Here is a 19,101-nt window from a genome sequence, read left to right on the forward strand (position 1 = left end):
CAATAAAAAGTCTGGGAATTACTTAAAATACTCCCACTAAAACTCATAATCAACAAATTCTGAGGATTATGGCAAAGAAATTATTTAAAGGTGGCAAGTATTTAACAAAACCGATGATACTGAATAGAATCTCAAATAGTCCCTAAAAATCTCAAATAGCAACATATAAATTAGAATGACAAACTGTGCAAAATAATTTCTGTGCTAATTCAATATATAGGAGAATATATGTTAATACTGTAAAATTTCAAAAACATAGATTTTTTTTTTTTTAATGATGGGAAACCACTGCCACACTCAGGGCAAAACTGATTCCAAAGAAATACAGAATATTAGAGCAGAAGGGACTTTACAGATCATTTTCTGTAACTCCATCATTTGACAGATGAGTAAACTGAGGCTCACAGAAAGTAAGTAACCTCCTAGGGTCATAAAGCCAGTTAATGACAGAACCAGGACCAGAATAATGGGTCTTTTGACTTCCAGCTTAATACAGTCATGGGATGAGAAAGCCAAATTCACATTAAATGTGTCCACTTCTAATTAGAATGGCACTTTATAGCAGTAAAGAGCTGTGAAGTAGGATTAACTTTTAAAGGAAAACAATCATGTATTCTGAAAGCTCAGGATTCAAACAGATCAAGAGTAGATTACATTTTATTTATTTATTTTTTTAAAGATTTTATTTATTTATTTGACAGAGAGAGACACAGCGAGAGAGGGAACACAAGCAGGGGGAGTGGGAGAGGGAGAAAGAAGCAGGCTTCCCGCGGAGCAGGGAGTCCAGTGCGGGGCTTGATCCCAGGACCCTGAGATCATGACCTGAGCCGAAGGCAGACGCCTAAGGACTGAGCCACCCAGGCGCCCCCACAGATTACATTTTAATACTCAACTCAGAACCTGCTAAATGCTTACTCTCCCTGGTCTTTTTCCATTTCTCCTGCACTGCTTTCCATTTCCCATTCCTTTAATATCTTTCTCTACTTCTCTCCAATCCAGAACATGCTTTTTCTTACAGTGTTATAATATCACATCAAAGGCTACCTGTTTTAGGGCTTGCCAGACTTATGAAAAAAGTTTTATATTTATTCTTGAGTAGCTAGTCACATCACATCTCATTCCCTACCCTGCTTTTCCCACATCCCAGAAAAATAAAAATATCTTTAATTTTACTTGTGTGCAGTCTTTTAATCTATTTTCTCTGTATTTATGGACTTGAACAGAAAAGCAGGTTTTACCACAATCGAGCCTATCAAGAGAGCTGAACGACATAAAATGATAATGTAAATCAATATTTAGCCAGTTCAATTAAGAATGGCTGCTTCTCACAGAATATCACTTACATATTAAAAAATACAATTTCTATATTAAAGATAATTAACTTTAAATATATTACAATATATAAGTTGAATTTTTGTGATAAATCATTATACAAACATTAAATGAGCATGTCCTATGCACAGACTAACAAGGTCCTGGATTTCCTTCAAAATGGAGTCAACTTATTTACTGGGCATGTATTTCCATGGCCATATTTGCACACAATCTCCTCTGTAGCATCTCTGAACTAGCTATTTAGCAAGCATCTCAGACTCTGCATACAGAAATCTCTATACCACAATATGTATTATCTCAATTCACTTAGTCATGCTCAAGCCAGGAACCTAACAGTGGCTTTATAAATGCTCTCTTGTGCCTTCTTCTCACCCACACATCCAATCCACCACCTAATTCTGTCACTTCTAATGCCTAAATACTCCATCCCATTCACTTTTCTCCATCTCTATTCCTGCCATTCATCCACTCCTCCCAGCCCTCATTAATCCATCAGACCACTTTGTAGCACTCTGCTAGTCTTCTGCATCCACTCTTAAACCATCACATCTTCTCCCAGCTTAAAATGCTCCAATGCTTTCCCTTTGCCTTTAAAGAGTAAATTCTAAACTTTTCACCATGGCCTACCTGAATCTGCATCAACTATTCCTTTTTAAAAAATACAATTTGTATTTTCTCTTAAAAACAATTTAGCATGTGGGCAAGAAAAAAAAAAAGAAAGAAAAGGCATCCAAATTGGAAAGGAAGAAGTCAAATACTCTGACTACAAGATTACATGATCTTTTTATGTAGGCAACCCCAAGGATTCCACAAAAAAACTATTAGAATAAATGACTTTAGCCAAGTTATAGGATACAAAAATTAAAATACAAAAATAAGTTGCATTTTATATACTAACAATGAACAACCTGAAAAGGAAATTAAGAAAACAATTCCATTTACAGGATCAACAAAAAATAAAATACTTAGGAAGAAGGTGAAAGACTTGTACCCTGAAATCTACAAAACACGGCTGAAAGACATTAAAGACAAGTAGATGGAAAGATCCCTGTTTGTGGATTCAAAGACTTAACATTGTTAAGATGTCCAGCTATCAAAACTATCTAAGAATTCAATATAATTCCTGTCAAATCGCAATGATGTTTTTTGCAGAGAGAGAAAAATTTATCCTAAAATTCATATGAAATCTCAAGGGACTCCCAATAGCCAAAACAATTTTGAAAAAGAACAAGTTTGAAGTGTCATACTTCCTCACTTCAAAATAATCTGTAAAGCTACAGTAATCAAAACAGTGTGGTACTAGCATAAAGACAGACATATAGGCAATACAATAGAGCAAAAAGGCCAGAAACAAACCTTCACATATATGGTCAAATGATCTTCAACAAGAGTGCCAAGATCACTCAATGAGAAATGGACAGTCTCTTCAACAAATGGTGCTGGGAAAACTCATGTCCACATGCAAAAGAATGGAGTTGGACACTTACCATAGACCATATAAAAATTTAATCCAAAATGGATTAAAGATCTAAATATAAGACCCAAAACTATAAAACTCCTAGAAGAAAACAAAGAGGATAAGCTTGAAGACACTGGACTTGGCAAGGATTTATTGGATGTAACACCAAGGTACAGACAACAAAAACAAAAGAGGTAAACTACAACTACATCAAACCTAATTTTTTTTATGCATCAAAAAGACAGAATCAACAGAGTGAAAAGGCAACCTACATAAAGGAAGAAAATATTTGCAAATCATATATCTGATAAGGGGTTAATATCCAGAATATATAAAGAATTCTTATAACTGAACAATAAAAAAATCAAATAATCCTATTATAATGTGGGCAAAGGACTTTAACAGACATTTCTCCAAAGATGATATACAAACGTCCAACAAACACATGAAAAGGTACCCAACTAATCATCAGAGAAATGCAAATCAAAACTACAATGAGATATCACCTCATACCCATTAAAATAATTACTATCAAAAAAAAAAAAAAAAACAACCCACAAAAACCAACAAACCCAGAAAATTAGTGTTGGTGAGGATGTGCAGAAATTGGAACCTTTGTGCACTGTTGATGGGACTGTAAAATGGTGCAACTTCTATGGAAAACAGTCTGGAAGCTCCTCAAAGTTAAAAACAGAACTACCTACCATATGATCCAGCTATTCCACTTCTGGGTATGTACACAAAAGATCTGAAAGGAGGGTCTTCAAGTGATATGCATATGCACCCCCATGTTCATAGCAGTACTACTCACAAGAGCCAAGAAGTGGAAGCAATCCCAGTGTCTACCAACAGATGAATAAACAAAATGTGGTATATCCATGCAATGGAGTATTATTTACTCTTAAAAAGGAAGAAATCCTGGGATATGTTGGATATGCTACAACAAGGATGATCCTTGAGAACATTATACTAAGTGAAATAAGCCCATCACAAAAAGGTAAATATGATATGATTCTACTTATAAAGGTAACTAAAGTAATCAAAGTCATAGACACCAAAAGTAAAATGGTGGTTAACCAGGGGCTGGGAGAGGTGTGGTAGAGGGAGTTGATATTGAATCGTTATAGAATTAAAAAAAAAAAATTGTTGGGGAGACTGGGTGGCTCAGTCAGTTAAGCATCCGACATCAGCTCAGGTCATGATCTCGGGGTCCTAAGACTGAGCCCCGAATCAGGCTCCATGCTCAGCAGGGCATCTGCTGGCCCCCCTCCCACAGCCCCTCCCACCACTCATGCACACTCTCTCTCTCACATAAATAAAATCTTAAAAAAAAAAGTTACAGAATTTTAGTTTTGCAAGATGAAAAGTTCTAGAGATATGGTTTACAACAATATGAATATACTTAACACTACCTGAACTATACAATTAAAAATGATTAAATGATACATTTTCTTATGTGTTTTTTACTACAATAAAAAATAAATTTAAAAAATCAATGTAATACTGTTAGTCACAAATATCCAAATTTAGAAATTTAATAAAAACACAACACTTCAAGCTGCAGGTAAGTGTTTCTTAACCATGGCTGCACAATTATGTTGATCTTCTAAAAAGTACTGATGCCTGGGGCTCAGACCCAGAGACTCTGGTCAGAGGCAGCCCTCCACTACTGAAATTTCAGTCTAAAAACTCTCTAGGTAATTTAAGCACAGATAGGACTGAGAACCACTGCTCTAGGTATCTATATTTCAGTGTCCAAATTACCAATTAGGAATAGTCTTAATCTTCACCCTACCCCTCACCCTTTCTTGAGGGAATATGTTACATTTATAAGAAATAGAATTTTTTACTTAAAAGATTTCAGAATTTCTTAAATCATGCTGCTTGCTTTTTCATTAAATCTGAAACTTTATGGTCATTACCTGACTATGGTAAAACTTTATGAACATAACTGATTTTCTGACATGGTTGCTATAAAACAGAATTTTTGAAGACTGGGGGTGCTTGGGTGGCTCAGTTGGTTAATCATGTGCCTTCAGCTCAGGTCATGATCCTGCTCAGCAGGGAGTCTGCTTCTGCCTCCCCTCCCCACCCCCCACTTCTGCTCTCTTACTCACTCTCTCAAATAAATAAAATCTTAAAAAAAAAAAAAATTTTTTTTTAGACTAAAAAAATTCCATGCCATAGATGAACCCAGTTAGTATGCAACACTAAAATTTTCATGTGAAGTAAGATTTCATTATGAGTTCTGAACTTAATTGACATATTTATCCATGTAACTTTATTATAAAACACACTCATTAAAATAGAATGCTTCAAGATGTTTCAAGAAACCAATGAGTGTATTTTAAAACCATTTTTAGTAAAAATGAAAATCTAGGGGTCACTACATTTATATTTAATTATATAAGAGTATAATCAATGTTAAATACAAATATGTCATCAGTCTAAAATGGGAGTGAACACTTCTATAGGCTTACTACAGTTAAATTCTATCAGCTTAATTCTATCCAGTCACTGATCCTCAAGGATCTAAGGGTTATATGTAAGTAAAAGGCAGTCTAATTTAGAAGTGATTTTTAAAAATAAAATCTAAAATGTTCCACTTATTTTTTATGCCAAGACAAGGTCAATTAAGGGCACAGAAGAGAGAAGGACATAAGGCAAAAAAAGGGAAATCAAACAAGAAAGAAAGAAACAGGGAGAGAAAGGAAAAAGAAGAAAAGAGAAAAGAACGAAACAAAACCAAAGAGAAACAAGTTAGGCCAACTGTATTTCTAAAAGTACTTAATATAGTCTTTAAGGTGCTCTTTTTATTGACTTTCTATAAGAAATGTCCTAACACAAAATAACTGTCAATAGATTTAAGTCTAATTTTCAGAGTCACTTTTTCTGGCATTCTCTGTATACACATATAAAGCTATATATACACACACGAAAAATATACCAAAAGTATCAGGGTGAAGGAACTGTGGAGATTTACTATCCAAAACTAAATGCAGCTGCATGCAATCAGATCTGACCTCATCCCATTTACCTGGAAAGTATGAGTTATCACCAGCTCTCTCCTCCCATCTCCCCTCCCTTCAAAATATTACATCTTACGTATGCTAATATCTGATAAAACGGAACAATTTTTCCACCTTCACTTTTAAATGCAAAGTTTATTACTGAAATAAAGACTTATTTTCTCACAAAATTCTTAAGGATTTATAAGTACTGTGGTAAAGGTTAAGCTTTAGAAATTTCCTTTGAAAAATAAGAGGTTCCGGGGAGGGAGGGAGAACTGCAGGGCTTAAGATTCAAGAAAGGACTGGCAAGCTAACAAAATATAACTTGTACAATTGCAAATTATCCCAATATAGAAGTATAAGGGACAGATTTGAAGGAATTCAGTGTGACTGTAATAGGGCGCTCTCTCAGAGTTTAGACTGTAAAATGATGACATGTAGAAAATGGAAAGCAGGCTCAGGACCAATGATGCATGCACCGTTAAGTGTTAGAGACCTGGTACTAACCTATGCAAAATGTTATTAAAGCTAGAACCCAAGATGACCCCTAGCTCACCAAAAATGTTGAGAACAATCAAATTGGCAGAGGTGGGTAACTCCTGGAGAAAAGACTGCTACTTGGGTTTAACTATGTATTATTTATGATGACAGAGAAAAAGGAGAATTCCTCTAATGGTGGTTCTGTTAATAAGCTTTAGATTTAAAAGGGCAGAACAATGGAGCAAATGGAAACAGATGGAAAAAGTTATTTTCAAAATGGGGCTGAGCAAAAGATATAATCCTGAATAAGTCTCCAAATTAATTATATTAAAAACATGGCTTGTGATTGTTCAGAAGATATGTGAGTGTTAAGAGCCGAGAGAGATACACTAAACATAAATTAAGTTACGCTTGTCACAAAAATTATCTCAATATGTATCAGAGACCCGAATGTAAAATGTGAAACTATAAAACTTCTTTGAGAAATCTACAGAACTCTAGGTTTGGTAATGAATGAGTATGTATGTATGTACATATGTATGTATTGCTATTTTTATATTATTTCATTTTAATTCCAGTATAGTTAACATAGTGGTAATGAGTTTTTAGATAAAACACCAAAAACATGATCCACAAAAGAAAAAATTCGTAAGTTGGACTTCATTAAAATTTTAAATTTCTGCTCTGTGAAAGACATTGTTAAGAAAAAGGATGAGCCACAGACTGAAAGAACATACTTGCAAAACTCATATCTGATAAAGAACTTGTATCCAAAATATACTGTTAAAACTTAGCAATAAGAAAACAATAAGAAAACAAACAATCTGATCAAAAAATAGGAAAAAAAAAATCTAAAGGGATGCCTCACCAGAGATATACAGATGGCAAATATGCATATGAAAACATGTTCAGTATCTTATGTCATTACAGAAATGCTAATTGAAACAAAAATGTGGTATTACTACACACCTATTAGAATGGCTACAATTCCCAAAACAGGTAATCCCAATTACTCAATGAGGGTCTAGCGCAACAGGAATTCTCATTCACTGCTGGTGAGAATACAGAATGGTATAGCCACTTTAGAAAACAGTTTGGCAGTTTCTTACAAAGCAAAACATAGTCATCCCATATGATCTAGCAATCTTACCCCTAATATTTACCCAACTCATGTGAAACTTATGTCCACCCAAAAACTTAAATGCAAATGTTTACAGTAGCTTTATCATAAAGAGCAATGGTAGTAAACAAGATGTCTTTTAATAGGTGAATGAAGAAACTGGTATATTCATACCACACATAATATCATGGAATACTATACAGCAATAAAAAGGAATGAGCTGTTAAGGTATTCAAGACATAGATGAATGTTAAATGCATACTGCCAAGTAAAAGCAGCTAGGCCAAAAGGCTATAATTTTATGACAATCTCGAAAAGGCAAAACTATAGAGATGGTAAACAAATCAGTAGTTATCAGGTGTTCAGGAGAGGGTTCAGTGGGTAAAGATAGTTGATTTTTTTATGGCAATGAAAGCTACCTGTATGATACTGTAATGGTGGATACATGGTACTAAGGATTTGTCAAAGCCTATAGAACTTTACAGCACAAACAAGAAATCTTAAGGTATGCAAATTTTAAAAAATTATTTAGGAGGTTGAGGAAGCCCAGGATGAAATGAAGAATACGGCAAAAAGAATAATAATAAATAAATAAATACATTTAAAAAATCTAACTGTATTACAAATGTTATGAAAGAACTTCACTGAAAGAGGTAGGGAAATAAAGTGCTCACCTAACTAACTTTGGATGAGTGGAGTCTATAAGAAAAATGGCAAGAGAAATTGTACATAAGCATTGTATTCTAATCAGTAAAGTTGTTTTCCACAGAGGTATAAGTTATCAATTCTGAAACTACTATACATGTACACTAAGACTGATTAATTAATTAAGTATATAGATGGCCAATGGTAGGAGGTCAGTCTGAAAAGACTATATTACTGCATGATTCCAATTATAGGACATTCTGTTGAAGTGAGAGGTTACAGATAAGCAACAAGACTAGAATGACTGGAAGACATCAGCATGAACCCTCCTATTTAGTTTGATATAAATACAGCTGGTTACATATGGAAATATTTACTGATGTGTCTACACACAGATTAGTATACCTACATATATTTTCTTGCTTTGTCTGTTGAGAGGTCCTAGAAGTAATGACACCCTAGAAGCAATGTCACTTCAGTAGCAATAAACACACCCAGTTATCAGGTCTTGGTTTCTATTACTGTTCTCTAAGAAAAAAGAACAAGGCCTCCTTGGAAAAACAGCTGATTCAAGGACTGGGGCAGGAAATATGCAAAATAAGCTGGAGTACCTTATAGTGCCAGAAAGCAAGAAAGTACCTCAAATAAAAAACATAATCCATAATGACAGGGGTATGTCAAAGGGACACAGAAATTAAATCAGAGGGTTCCCAATGGCCAAAGCTGGGTCAATTTGAGTTAACAAAATAAATAAAATAGTACTGGATTACGACTAAAGTATAAAATGAATATCCATTAGTCCATACGGATATAAATAAATGACTGAATAAATGGGGGAAAGACAAATCTGTGTACATTCCAATAATCTGTGTAGATACTGCCCCCCTTCAGGGGGTGGAGCTTAAATTTCCACCTCTTAACTGTGGGCTGCATGTAGTAACTTCCTTCCAAAGAGTACTGTATGGAAAGGGAGAAAAAGAGTAACTTTAAAGTGGAGAAACCTGACACACTACCTCAGCCAGGTGATCAAAATTAGTATCAAAAATGAGAAGTCATGTGTACCCTTGATATGATGTAATAACAATGGCATTTTACCTCTGTGATCTTCCTCCCCAAATCCATAAGCCCAGTTCTAATCATGAGAGCAACATCAGACAACTCCCAATTAAGGGACATTCTACAAAATACCTGACCAGTATTCCTCAAAACTGTCAAGGTCATCAAAAACAAGGAAAGTCTGAAAAATTGTCACAGCCAAGAGGAGCCTAAGAAGACATGACGACTAAATGTAATGTGGTATCCTGGATGGGATCCTGGAACAGAAAAAGGACATTATGTAAAAACTAAGGAAATCTGAATAAAGTATGGAAGTTAGTTAATAACAAAGTATAAACACTGGTTTATTAACTGTGACAAATGTATCATACTAATGTAAGATATGAAGAGTAAGGAAAACTGGTAGTGGGGTATATGGGAACTCTTCACAATTTTCCTGTAAATCTAAAACTATTCTAAAATAAAAAGTTCATTTTAAAAAATAATAAATCAGGTCATACTAACCTATATTAAATATTATTACTTAAAAGAACTCTAGCCAAATACTTGTTATGGTGTTATGGTCTTTCATCAAATCCTTATATACAAAAAAGGAGAACCATGGAGCAGACATAAGGAAAAACAGGCATATTTTAACAAACAACCATAATCAAAGAGTATTGATTAAAGGCCTGAAGGCAAGAAGGAAGATTTCTGTAAGTATCCCAGGGGCTAGGTTTTTGGACATGACCATTTTATGGTTATTTTCAAGGACCTGGATGTCAACAGAATATGTTAGTAAGAGGAAACTGGTAAGGACAAACCTTGAATAACAAAATCAAGACTGAAAATAATATTGAAAAGTTGCATACACAGAATCAATCTAACAGTGAAATTAAGCAGGGGAAAAAAAAAAAGCAATGCTTCATGTGCCAAAAGACAAAGCATAAAAATGTAGTTGGTAATATAAGGGTAGTATTTATATTTAAAAATTTTTGTGTGATTTTTGTAATCTCACTGAGTTGTGAGAATGATAGGCTACCCAAAAAGTTTAATGTCATCTTAAGAAACACAACGTATAAATTGTTAGGATGAAAAATGAGAGTACCAAAGACCTCAAAGTCGGCCAGATCATATTTAGGGTACACATTAAGTTCTGAGAATTACATATTAAAGAGAACAACAAAACGCACTAAAAAAACCCCAGGAATCGTGATTTAGATTTAAAATCTTTAAAAATCTCAACTGCTATGGCATGCAAGAGGGATTTATACTTTGTTTGACATGGCTCTAGGGGTAGCACTAAATCCAAAAGATGGAATTCTAAGAACGTAGTTTTCACAATTTTCATAGTGAAGATTTTCTAATCATAGGTTAAGAACAGACTGAAGTACACAGCAAACCACCTCTCTAGCGAATAAACTGGTGTTTAAGAGAAGGCCAATTTATTAGTGATATTTAGAAAGGAGTTAAAATTGGGTAAAAAAATAAGCATTCATTGTCTTTCCAATCCTGAGATTATGACCAAAGAAAGGTACAAGTAATATGTAAGCTTAAAGTTCCTGTGATATTCAAAGGCCATCTACTTGAATTATGTTGATTTAGTTATTAGAGTTACTTTATTCTAGGATGCTAACACCTTAAAGTGAAATCAGCATTTCCACCCACCCTCAATCCCCCAAATCAAAGAGCACTTCTCGGGTTGTTAGCTGGGTTGTAGTGAGTCCAAACTCAGTCAATAAAAAAAAAAAAAAAAAAAAGTTCAGGATTAAGTAGATTACTGTTCAAATACTGTATCAAACCTCCAAAGGCTTCACTATAAACAAACTAATGAGCATAGCCTCCTGAAGTGTATTCATTATTCTCTAAGCTCTAGTTCTCTTCAAACTTGCTGTAGTTAAGTTAAACTAAGAGGCTGGATATTTAAAACTACAAGTTCCCCATCCTTTTGAATCATCAAGTTTGAAAATGTAAATAAATTATTATTTTTGTGTAAAATGTTAATTCCTTCAACTTTTTCAAAAGAGGTAATAAACATACACTTCTAGCTTTTGTGATTATCCATAAAATGACTCCCATCAAAGAGACATTCTAAGTAGCAGAGGACCAAGTAAAGACTATGGCTGCAAAATCTCTGTCATTTAACATCTGATTGCTTCATTGAGTTGTATTAAAGTCTGGCTACCTACAATCCACTGCTATTGTAAGAAACTGCTCTTGGCTGAATAGTCCAAATTACTCCAGTAGCTATGTCAGGCAAAGAACAAGAAATAAAGCAGCACAGAGACAGGCAGAGGCTTTGTTAACAGAAACGATGTTAGGCACATTAAAGCAAGTAAGGAAACTGAGGATATATTCTTTTAAAATAAATTTTAAATCTCTGCTAAGGTAAAGGTTCCATTTTCCTGTTTTAGTGTAATGTCTGAGTTTTAGCAAAAATGCTCTTCAGAAACTGACAACAGAAAAAAGGAGTTAATTCTTTACTTAAGCTAGGTGCGATTTTATTAGGCTAGGCGCAACAGGGCATGATATAAAAAGGAGAGAAGTCCTGACTTCAATTCCTGGCTCTGCCTCACAACACTGGCAATGTAATATAGAAAAGACAACCAATCGTCCTGAGCCTCCATTTTCTCATCTGTAAAATAGGGATAATAAAGATCCTACCTTTTTCACAGGATCATCAAGGTTAAATGAAACCATGAATATAAAAGCACATTTCAAACTGTTAGGAACTATACAATGTAATCTGATATTATTATTAATATATTACATCCAGTATTTCCAAAAGCTGAATAGATTAGAAAGTATAATTTGATTATAAGAACAAAATCATAGTGGTATTAGTATTGTGGGAATATAATTAATATGCCAAAGGCAAAAAAAATCCAAGATTCTCAACTTTTAAATGTTGTTCTTATTATTAATTTAAATAATGAGAGTCCACTCCCCATTTCTCCAAGGTCTTGAGAATACTGTAGTTAATCTGTGGATATCCTTGATGGAAGGGGGGTACTAAAAATAATTTGCTTGTGAAAATTAAGGAACAGGTAACATTGCTAGAACTATCAGGAAAGCATGGAGAAATGGTAAGAGGGGAGCCAGGTAGGAAAAACCAGCTTGAAGAGAAGTCTGGAGAATGTCTGGAAAGCCTTTCAGTAAATATCAACGTACACAGAGTTCACAAGCAACGGACCTAACACTCCTTTCTCAGCCTTCACCATTTGCTATCACATAGCAAAAAGCTAAAGTTTGCCATCAATCAACAAGCAAAGCAGCAATAAACAACAGAAGAAGTTTATTTACTTCTTTAGTTAAATACCGTGGGAAAAGTTTGAGTGAAATCTGGGCACTTCCCTAAATAATTTCAAGAAAAGTACCAAAGACATTAATTGTGCTCTTCTTCATGGTATATACCATTTTTGAGCTCTGAACATTAAGTGTTATACATATTATTAGTGATTTAGCCATCTACTTCCAACAGAGTGTCTGCCAGTTTGAGTTTAACCAGGATCTTTATTGCCCAAGCTCACACAATAACAAACAATAAAATAAGATGGAGCGATAAGCTGTTTGAGAAAGAGTACTAATCTTAGAGACAGAAGACTTGAGAGTTCTAGATTTAATTTCTTCTCTATTTTGAGGAAAATCATTTAACTACCCTACTTCTGCTTCCCCATCTGTCAAGTAGGTTATCAAATATAAGCTAGATTGCCACCTGTCAGGATATTGCAGAGGGAATTCCTCTATTTGAAAAGGTGCTGGGAAAAAATTTTAGTTTTTCTGTTACTCTAAGACTGTGTAATATCCTAAAAATACATCTTCCCCCAAATAAAATAAAGGTGAAGGGCCTCAAGCACCTCAGCTAAAATTTAATTAAATGGTCCTTCTTTGGGAAATCTTGAGATGAATTATATTTATCAAAACAATTTTAAGTACTTATTTTTTTTCTAATCTAATGATTCTTTTTTTTTCTCTCTCTCTAGAAAATTTACCTTTATCCTTATCCAATGGTTCCTGGGAAAGAATAGTGCACAGTACCGGGTTTTTCCACACCCCAGTCTCTTGAGCTAGAGTAGCTAAAAAATGCAATTCACAGCTGCCATTCTCCATCAGCTTTTCATGAGCTACCTATAAATATTAAATAAACATCCAAAGAATTACAACAGATTTTTAAAAGCAAGCTTATCAGGCTCTAAATATAATACTAAACTTTTGAAAAATAAGATTTTTATCTTTAAAATTTCACATCACATTACAAAGTGCTGAATTCCTTTACTTCTGATTCTTAAAGATGAATCTCAAGAATTGTATCAACTGTAAATTTTAAATAAATACAATGTATTTCTAGCGATAAGTCAAAATTATTTTTCCCCCAAAATCTAAACCAAGAGCAAAGTTACTTCTGAAGGAAGCTATCAGAATATCCAAGCATAAAAGACCTTACACATTTTATATCCTTTGTGTTAGTAAAAAACTTTTTCCAAAAAAACTTCTATCATTAATAAAGGACAGATTTGCATCAAGGCCTAAGTGACAACGTACACATATTCCAACAAAAGGGACTTATGAAAACAACTAAATGCATGATTTTTCATTTATTCATTACATAGCCTTAGCAATATTCTATTTAAAACTGACACTAAAACTTGCTTACTAGTTGTTTCCAAGTGTTCATGCAATTAGCATATTCTTCAAGACACAAAAGACCAATGGTTTTTATTCAACTCAGAAAAAGTTTATTGGGACTTTCTACGGGCAAAGGACTAGGGAAGAGAGCAACTGGTCCCTGCATTTATGAGGCTTATCCTCTAGTGGGGTAAAGAAAGTTAAAACAGTAAAACATAGGCAAAATGAAACATATGCTATTAAGCAGGTATAAAATAACCCCAACGAAGCTCTGAAATGAGAGCAAAGTGTCATGGAAACTCTTAAAGCTACATGCTATGTTTTTAGTCTATTCCTCAAAACCATAAAGTCTCCCCACTGCAACAAGTTCCAGTGCTTTAAGAAAGTTTCTTCGAGCAATTGCTAAAAGCTACCATATAAGGATTTAAAGAGTTACTTCCTTCTCATTAACCTGTATGAAAAAGTATCACCTAGTGCTACTGTTTCAAAAAGGAAAGTTTAAAAGTTTATCATATGCTGACAAAATAGCATGAGGAATTCAGTATTATATTTGTATATAAATAACTTAATTCATTCTGGGATAGAGTGCCAAACAATGAAAAGTTCTAAAATAATTATTTGCCTAAAAATAAATACTTGCTGGCAAAACAACCTAAGACATGAGTTACTGATATGCTGAAGTAGAAATTGCGTGATCAAAAAGTTAGTTGCAACATGACAAGACAAGACACCTTCATTTCAACAGTTAAGTATTATGTGTAAGACACTATATGGAATCCTATAATAGTAATAAGATATGAAACCTACCTTCAAGAATTTTGCAACTGATGAAGATTTTAATGGTTTATATTAAAATAACAAAGCTGACTTCTCTAACTACAGTTTATTTCACATGCTTCTAAAATTTGAAACTAATTATCTTTAATATATCTCCTACAGAAAAAAAACATCAAGCCAAAAATATTTTATGAACTCTGGCTAGAGAAAGAGAAATACTTTCTGAAACTAGCTAGTAAAAACATTCTTTTTAGTTAATCAATTAATCAAAACTTACTTGAAGCTATAGTATATACAGCACAATCTAGTGCTTGAAACAAAGTTTAACATTCTTGAAAATACTCCAAGACAACTAAGTACTAAATTGCATAGTACTTCTATAAGGTAGAATAACAACACTAAATAAGAGAGACAAAGCATGTGTTTTCAGTTATAGGAGAAAAGCATGGACTTTGGAATAAAGAACCTTGATTCAAACAACTACTCTGTAATATTAGCTGTATAAATTTGGGTAGATAAATATTTTAAAGTATGAGCCTCAGTTTCCTCACCTTTAAAATGGGAAAAATATACCTACCCCCACAAAGTTTTCATAAGAATTAAATGATATATTAAATTCGTGTAAGGCATATTGCAGATGTTCAGCAATTAAACTGTTTCTAAATACAAATTAGGGCATTTTCTTTTGTTTTCCCTTACTGGTCTGGCAAAGTGCTAATTAACTGCTCCTAAAGAACTGTGCAATATTCAACCAATCTATCTAAATGTATATCTTCATTTAACACACATTTATGAACATCTACTATATGCATGACATTAGTGTTAACAAGAGCTGCAATTAATGCTTGTTATTCCCTAGATGTTTTAAAGTGTAGCCAAATAATTTATTAAGAATAAAGAAAAGGATATACGATATACCTAAATGAAATCTAACAGGTAAATATTCTTACCTGCACCAGTGTCTGAAATTGTTCCCACTGTTTATCTGATAACTCAACAGGCAGACACAGTAAAAGTTCAACACAGCTTCTAAAAAAACAAAAAATTGGTAAGGATACAAATATTTATTAAAATTCAAAGTAAAATAAAATAAATAATCCTAGTATCAGTAGATACCCCATAACTATTCTATTTAAAATTAAACTATCATAAGACTGAGATACCAAATTAAAACAAAAAAGCTAAATCTAATTTTTTATTTACTCAAAGGTCTACTCACAATGCCAAGCGTTCCAGAACCAATGCTACATTTTCACATTCAGAGGTAAGATAAGGTCGGGCTTTAACATAACTTTGGATAGCCACTGTGTATACCTCCAATAAAGGTAAAGGATCTTCTGAAGTTTTCCATTTCTCTGCATATTCAAGGAGTGTCTGTTTTGGAAGGAATAATAAAAAGTATCCAATGTAAATCAAAATACACAGGCTAATCAACTGTTTTTCTTTCCTCCCTTAGAAATTTTGAAAAATAACATTTTTTATTTTTAAAAACAAAAAGCAGCTTACACCAATTAAAATATTAAAAGTAATAAAGTCACAGTCTTATTTCCAACAGCTCTCTGTAAGAGAAAAGATTAGTGTTAATTTTCCAACAACAGCATCGTTTCATGAAGGATGTAAGTAGTGCAAGCATTATCTTCTTTCTTCTCTATCAAAATGACATCTTTCACCTCAAAACTCCTAAGATTTAAAAGTTATTTTAAAAAGAAGATACCTAGACCAGCTTGACCAGAAGGCATGCAGTAAAGAATTTCAAATATTTTTGTTTCTATTTTTCATATAAGGAGCATAAAATTCAACACCTAAAATAAATAAATTGCATGTAGTCAGAAGACATGTAATTTTTCAGTTAATAAAAAAATAATAGTACAACCTATCACTATTTTTATGACAACCTTTATCATTTAAAAAATCATCTAAAGTACTTCAACATACATAAAATGTATATTAAAGATTAAAGAATGATAAGGTGAAGTAACTTTTGCAATAAAGTGCTTATTTTTTAAAAATAAAAACTCTTTATCCCTTAATGAATATTTCAAATATGCCTTATCAGAATTACTAAAAGTAAACAAACAAACAAAAAAGACAACCCCCCAACCCCCTGCTGTTTATCCTATAGAAGGAAGAGGTGGAAGAAACTGGCAGCAGCATTTAAAGACACCCACATTTAAGACTCTACACTATTAAAATAGTGAGTTACTAAAAAGTATTATCAAAAAGGTTCTATAATTATACTAAATAAAGAAGGACTCTAATTGTTTTTATAATAGAGAAAACTGCCATAGTTGGTCCTCTTCACACTTCAAGATTTAAGACTCCTCTCCCCACATGTGGACATTCAGGTACCCTTTCCCAGAAAAGAGGGTATCTTGAATGAAAACTCCATGAGGGCTTATATCCTCTCTGGCATAGAGAAACAACTTTTAAAAAATATGTAGATAGGTAGAAAGGTAGGAAGAAAGTTAGAAAGTTAGGAGGGAGGAAGGAAGAACTTACATTCTGCTATCAAACACTCAAAACACTGCCTTGTACTCTCTACTACCTGCAACAGTAGTAAGTGATCAGAGAGAATAAGGAAGGACTAGAAAGGGTAAGCTGGTAAATTAAAGAACAGCATAATAACAACTCACTCTCTGAGCAGTCATATATTCACAGACCCTGATTCTCTCCAAGTTGGACAGAAGTGCAGGTAACCTGGAGACCCAAACTTGCCACTGACATCTGAAGTGAGGGCAGTCTTGTGGGACTGAGCCCTTTAACCTAGGGGGTGTTTGATGCTAAGTTCAGGTAGTTACTGTCAGAATTTAATTGTAGGACACCTATTTGGTGTTGGAGAGTTAGAGAAATGGTATTGGGAAAGAGCATGTATTTCGTGTTAGCAGTAAAAAAGAAAAAATCCCTCAACACAACTTATAAATATCTAGCCTCCGAGTCTTCTCCCTCTCCCTCTGCCCCTCCCCGACTTGCATGTGCACGCACGCTTGCTTGTGCGTGCTTTCTCTCTCAAATAAAAATAAATAAAATCTTAAAAAAAAAAAACTTATAAAATCTAAACCAAACCTACCAAATGAATAGAAAGATCTGCATTTTGGGATTGTTGGTAATCATCTATTTCTAGGAATGAAACAGAGTATAATGTTCTGTTTTTAATGCTGGTTTTAATGTGTTCCTTGGGCGTTTTATGGTGATGTGGCAGAGGATGACCTCACATCTTCAAGAATTTCAGAATTAACACCAACTGTGCATATAATTCTTACTTTAGCTAGCACCTGTTTATACACAGTTATTAAATTTTTTTTTTTTTCTGGAAAAACATGTTTAGATGTCTAGGAAATTTCATGCCTGGCAAATGTTTCTACTCTAACATGGATTGGATTGAATGCTTAGGTTTCCCCTATTAGTCCTCTAGCAGTAATGAATCAATTTCCAGAAGAGTTTTAATTTTTGCTGGAAAAGAAGAGAAAATATAGCATACATACCACTTTCCCAATGGGTTTGAAACTATAAGCTTCCTCCTTTTCTTATCTCCTAACCAAAAGAAACTCTAAAAAAGGTCATACATTTCTACATATATGTACATACATATCTAGGCATTCCTCATTTTGTTGCACTTCTTCATTATGTTTCAAAGGTATTGCGTTTTTTAAAAATTGAAGGTTTCTGGCAACCCTGCATTGAGCAAGTCTATCAGCACATTTTTCCCAACAGCATTTGCTCACTTTGTGTCTGTCACATTTTGGTAATTCTTACAGTATTTTAAACTTTTTCATTATCATTATATTTGCTATGGTGATCTGTGATCAGTGATCTTTAATGTTACTACTGTAATTGTTTAGGGCACCACAAACTGCATCCATCTAAGACCGTGAACTTAATCTATAAATGTTGTGTGTGTTCTGAATGCTCTACCGACCATCTCTCGCCCTCTCCTTGGGCCTTCCTATTCCCAGAGACCTGACAATACTGAAATTAGGGCAATTAACCCCACAAGAGCCCTCTCAGTATTCAAGTGAAAGAAGAGTCACACATCTCTTACTTTAAATCAAAAGCTAGAAATGACTAAGCTTAATGAGGAAGGCATGTCAACAGCCAAGACAAGCTGAAAGCTAGGCCTCCTAGTCAAACAGCCACGTCATGAATGCAAAGTTAAAGTTCTTGAAGGAAATGAAAAGTGCTACTCCCATGAACACACGCATGCTAATAAAGTGAAACAGCCTTCTTGTTAATATAAAGTTTTAGAGGTCTGAATAAAAGGTCACCAGCCACAAGATTCCCTTAAACCAAAGCCTAATCCAGAGCAAGACCCTAACTCTCTTCTATCTATGAAGGCTGAGAGAGGTTAAGTGGCAGAAGAAAAATTTGAAGCTAGCAGAGGTTGGTTCAAGAAAAGAAGCCATCTCTAACATAAAAGTGTAAGGTATATCAGCAAGTCACCCAGAAGATCTAGCTAAGATCATTAATGAAAGTGGCTACAGTAAACAACAGATTTTCAGTGTAGACAAAACAGCCTTCTATTGCAAAAAGATGCCACCTACGACTTCCTTAGCTAGAAAGGAGAAGTCAATGCCTGGTTTCAAAGATTCAAAGGAAAAGGCCAACTCTTGTGTCAA

The 19,101-nt window shown here is 33.9% G+C and overlaps 1 protein-coding gene across 2 annotated transcripts in view; it reads right to left on the reverse strand.

Moving 5' to 3' along the window:
* Positions 1–19,101, reverse strand: part of ZNF292 (zinc finger protein 292) — an 87,305-nt gene that overhangs the window by 26,083 nt on the left and 42,121 nt on the right. For both annotated transcript variants that reach the window (XM_032409321.1, XM_032409320.1), the window contains 3 exons: positions 15,708–15,862; positions 15,439–15,517; positions 13,078–13,213 (listed from right to left, as the gene is read on the reverse strand). In XM_032409321.1, the coding sequence (XP_032265212.1) occupies positions 13,078–13,213; positions 15,439–15,517; positions 15,708–15,862 (370 nt within the window). The remainder of the gene's footprint in view (positions 1–13,077; positions 13,214–15,438; positions 15,518–15,707; positions 15,863–19,101) is intronic.

The sequence above is a fragment of the Phoca vitulina genome, unplaced genomic scaffold, assembly GCF_004348235.1.
Source record: "Phoca vitulina isolate PV1807 unplaced genomic scaffold, GSC_HSeal_1.0 scaffold11, whole genome shotgun sequence".
Lineage (NCBI taxonomy): Eukaryota > Metazoa > Chordata > Mammalia > Carnivora > Phocidae > Phoca > Phoca vitulina.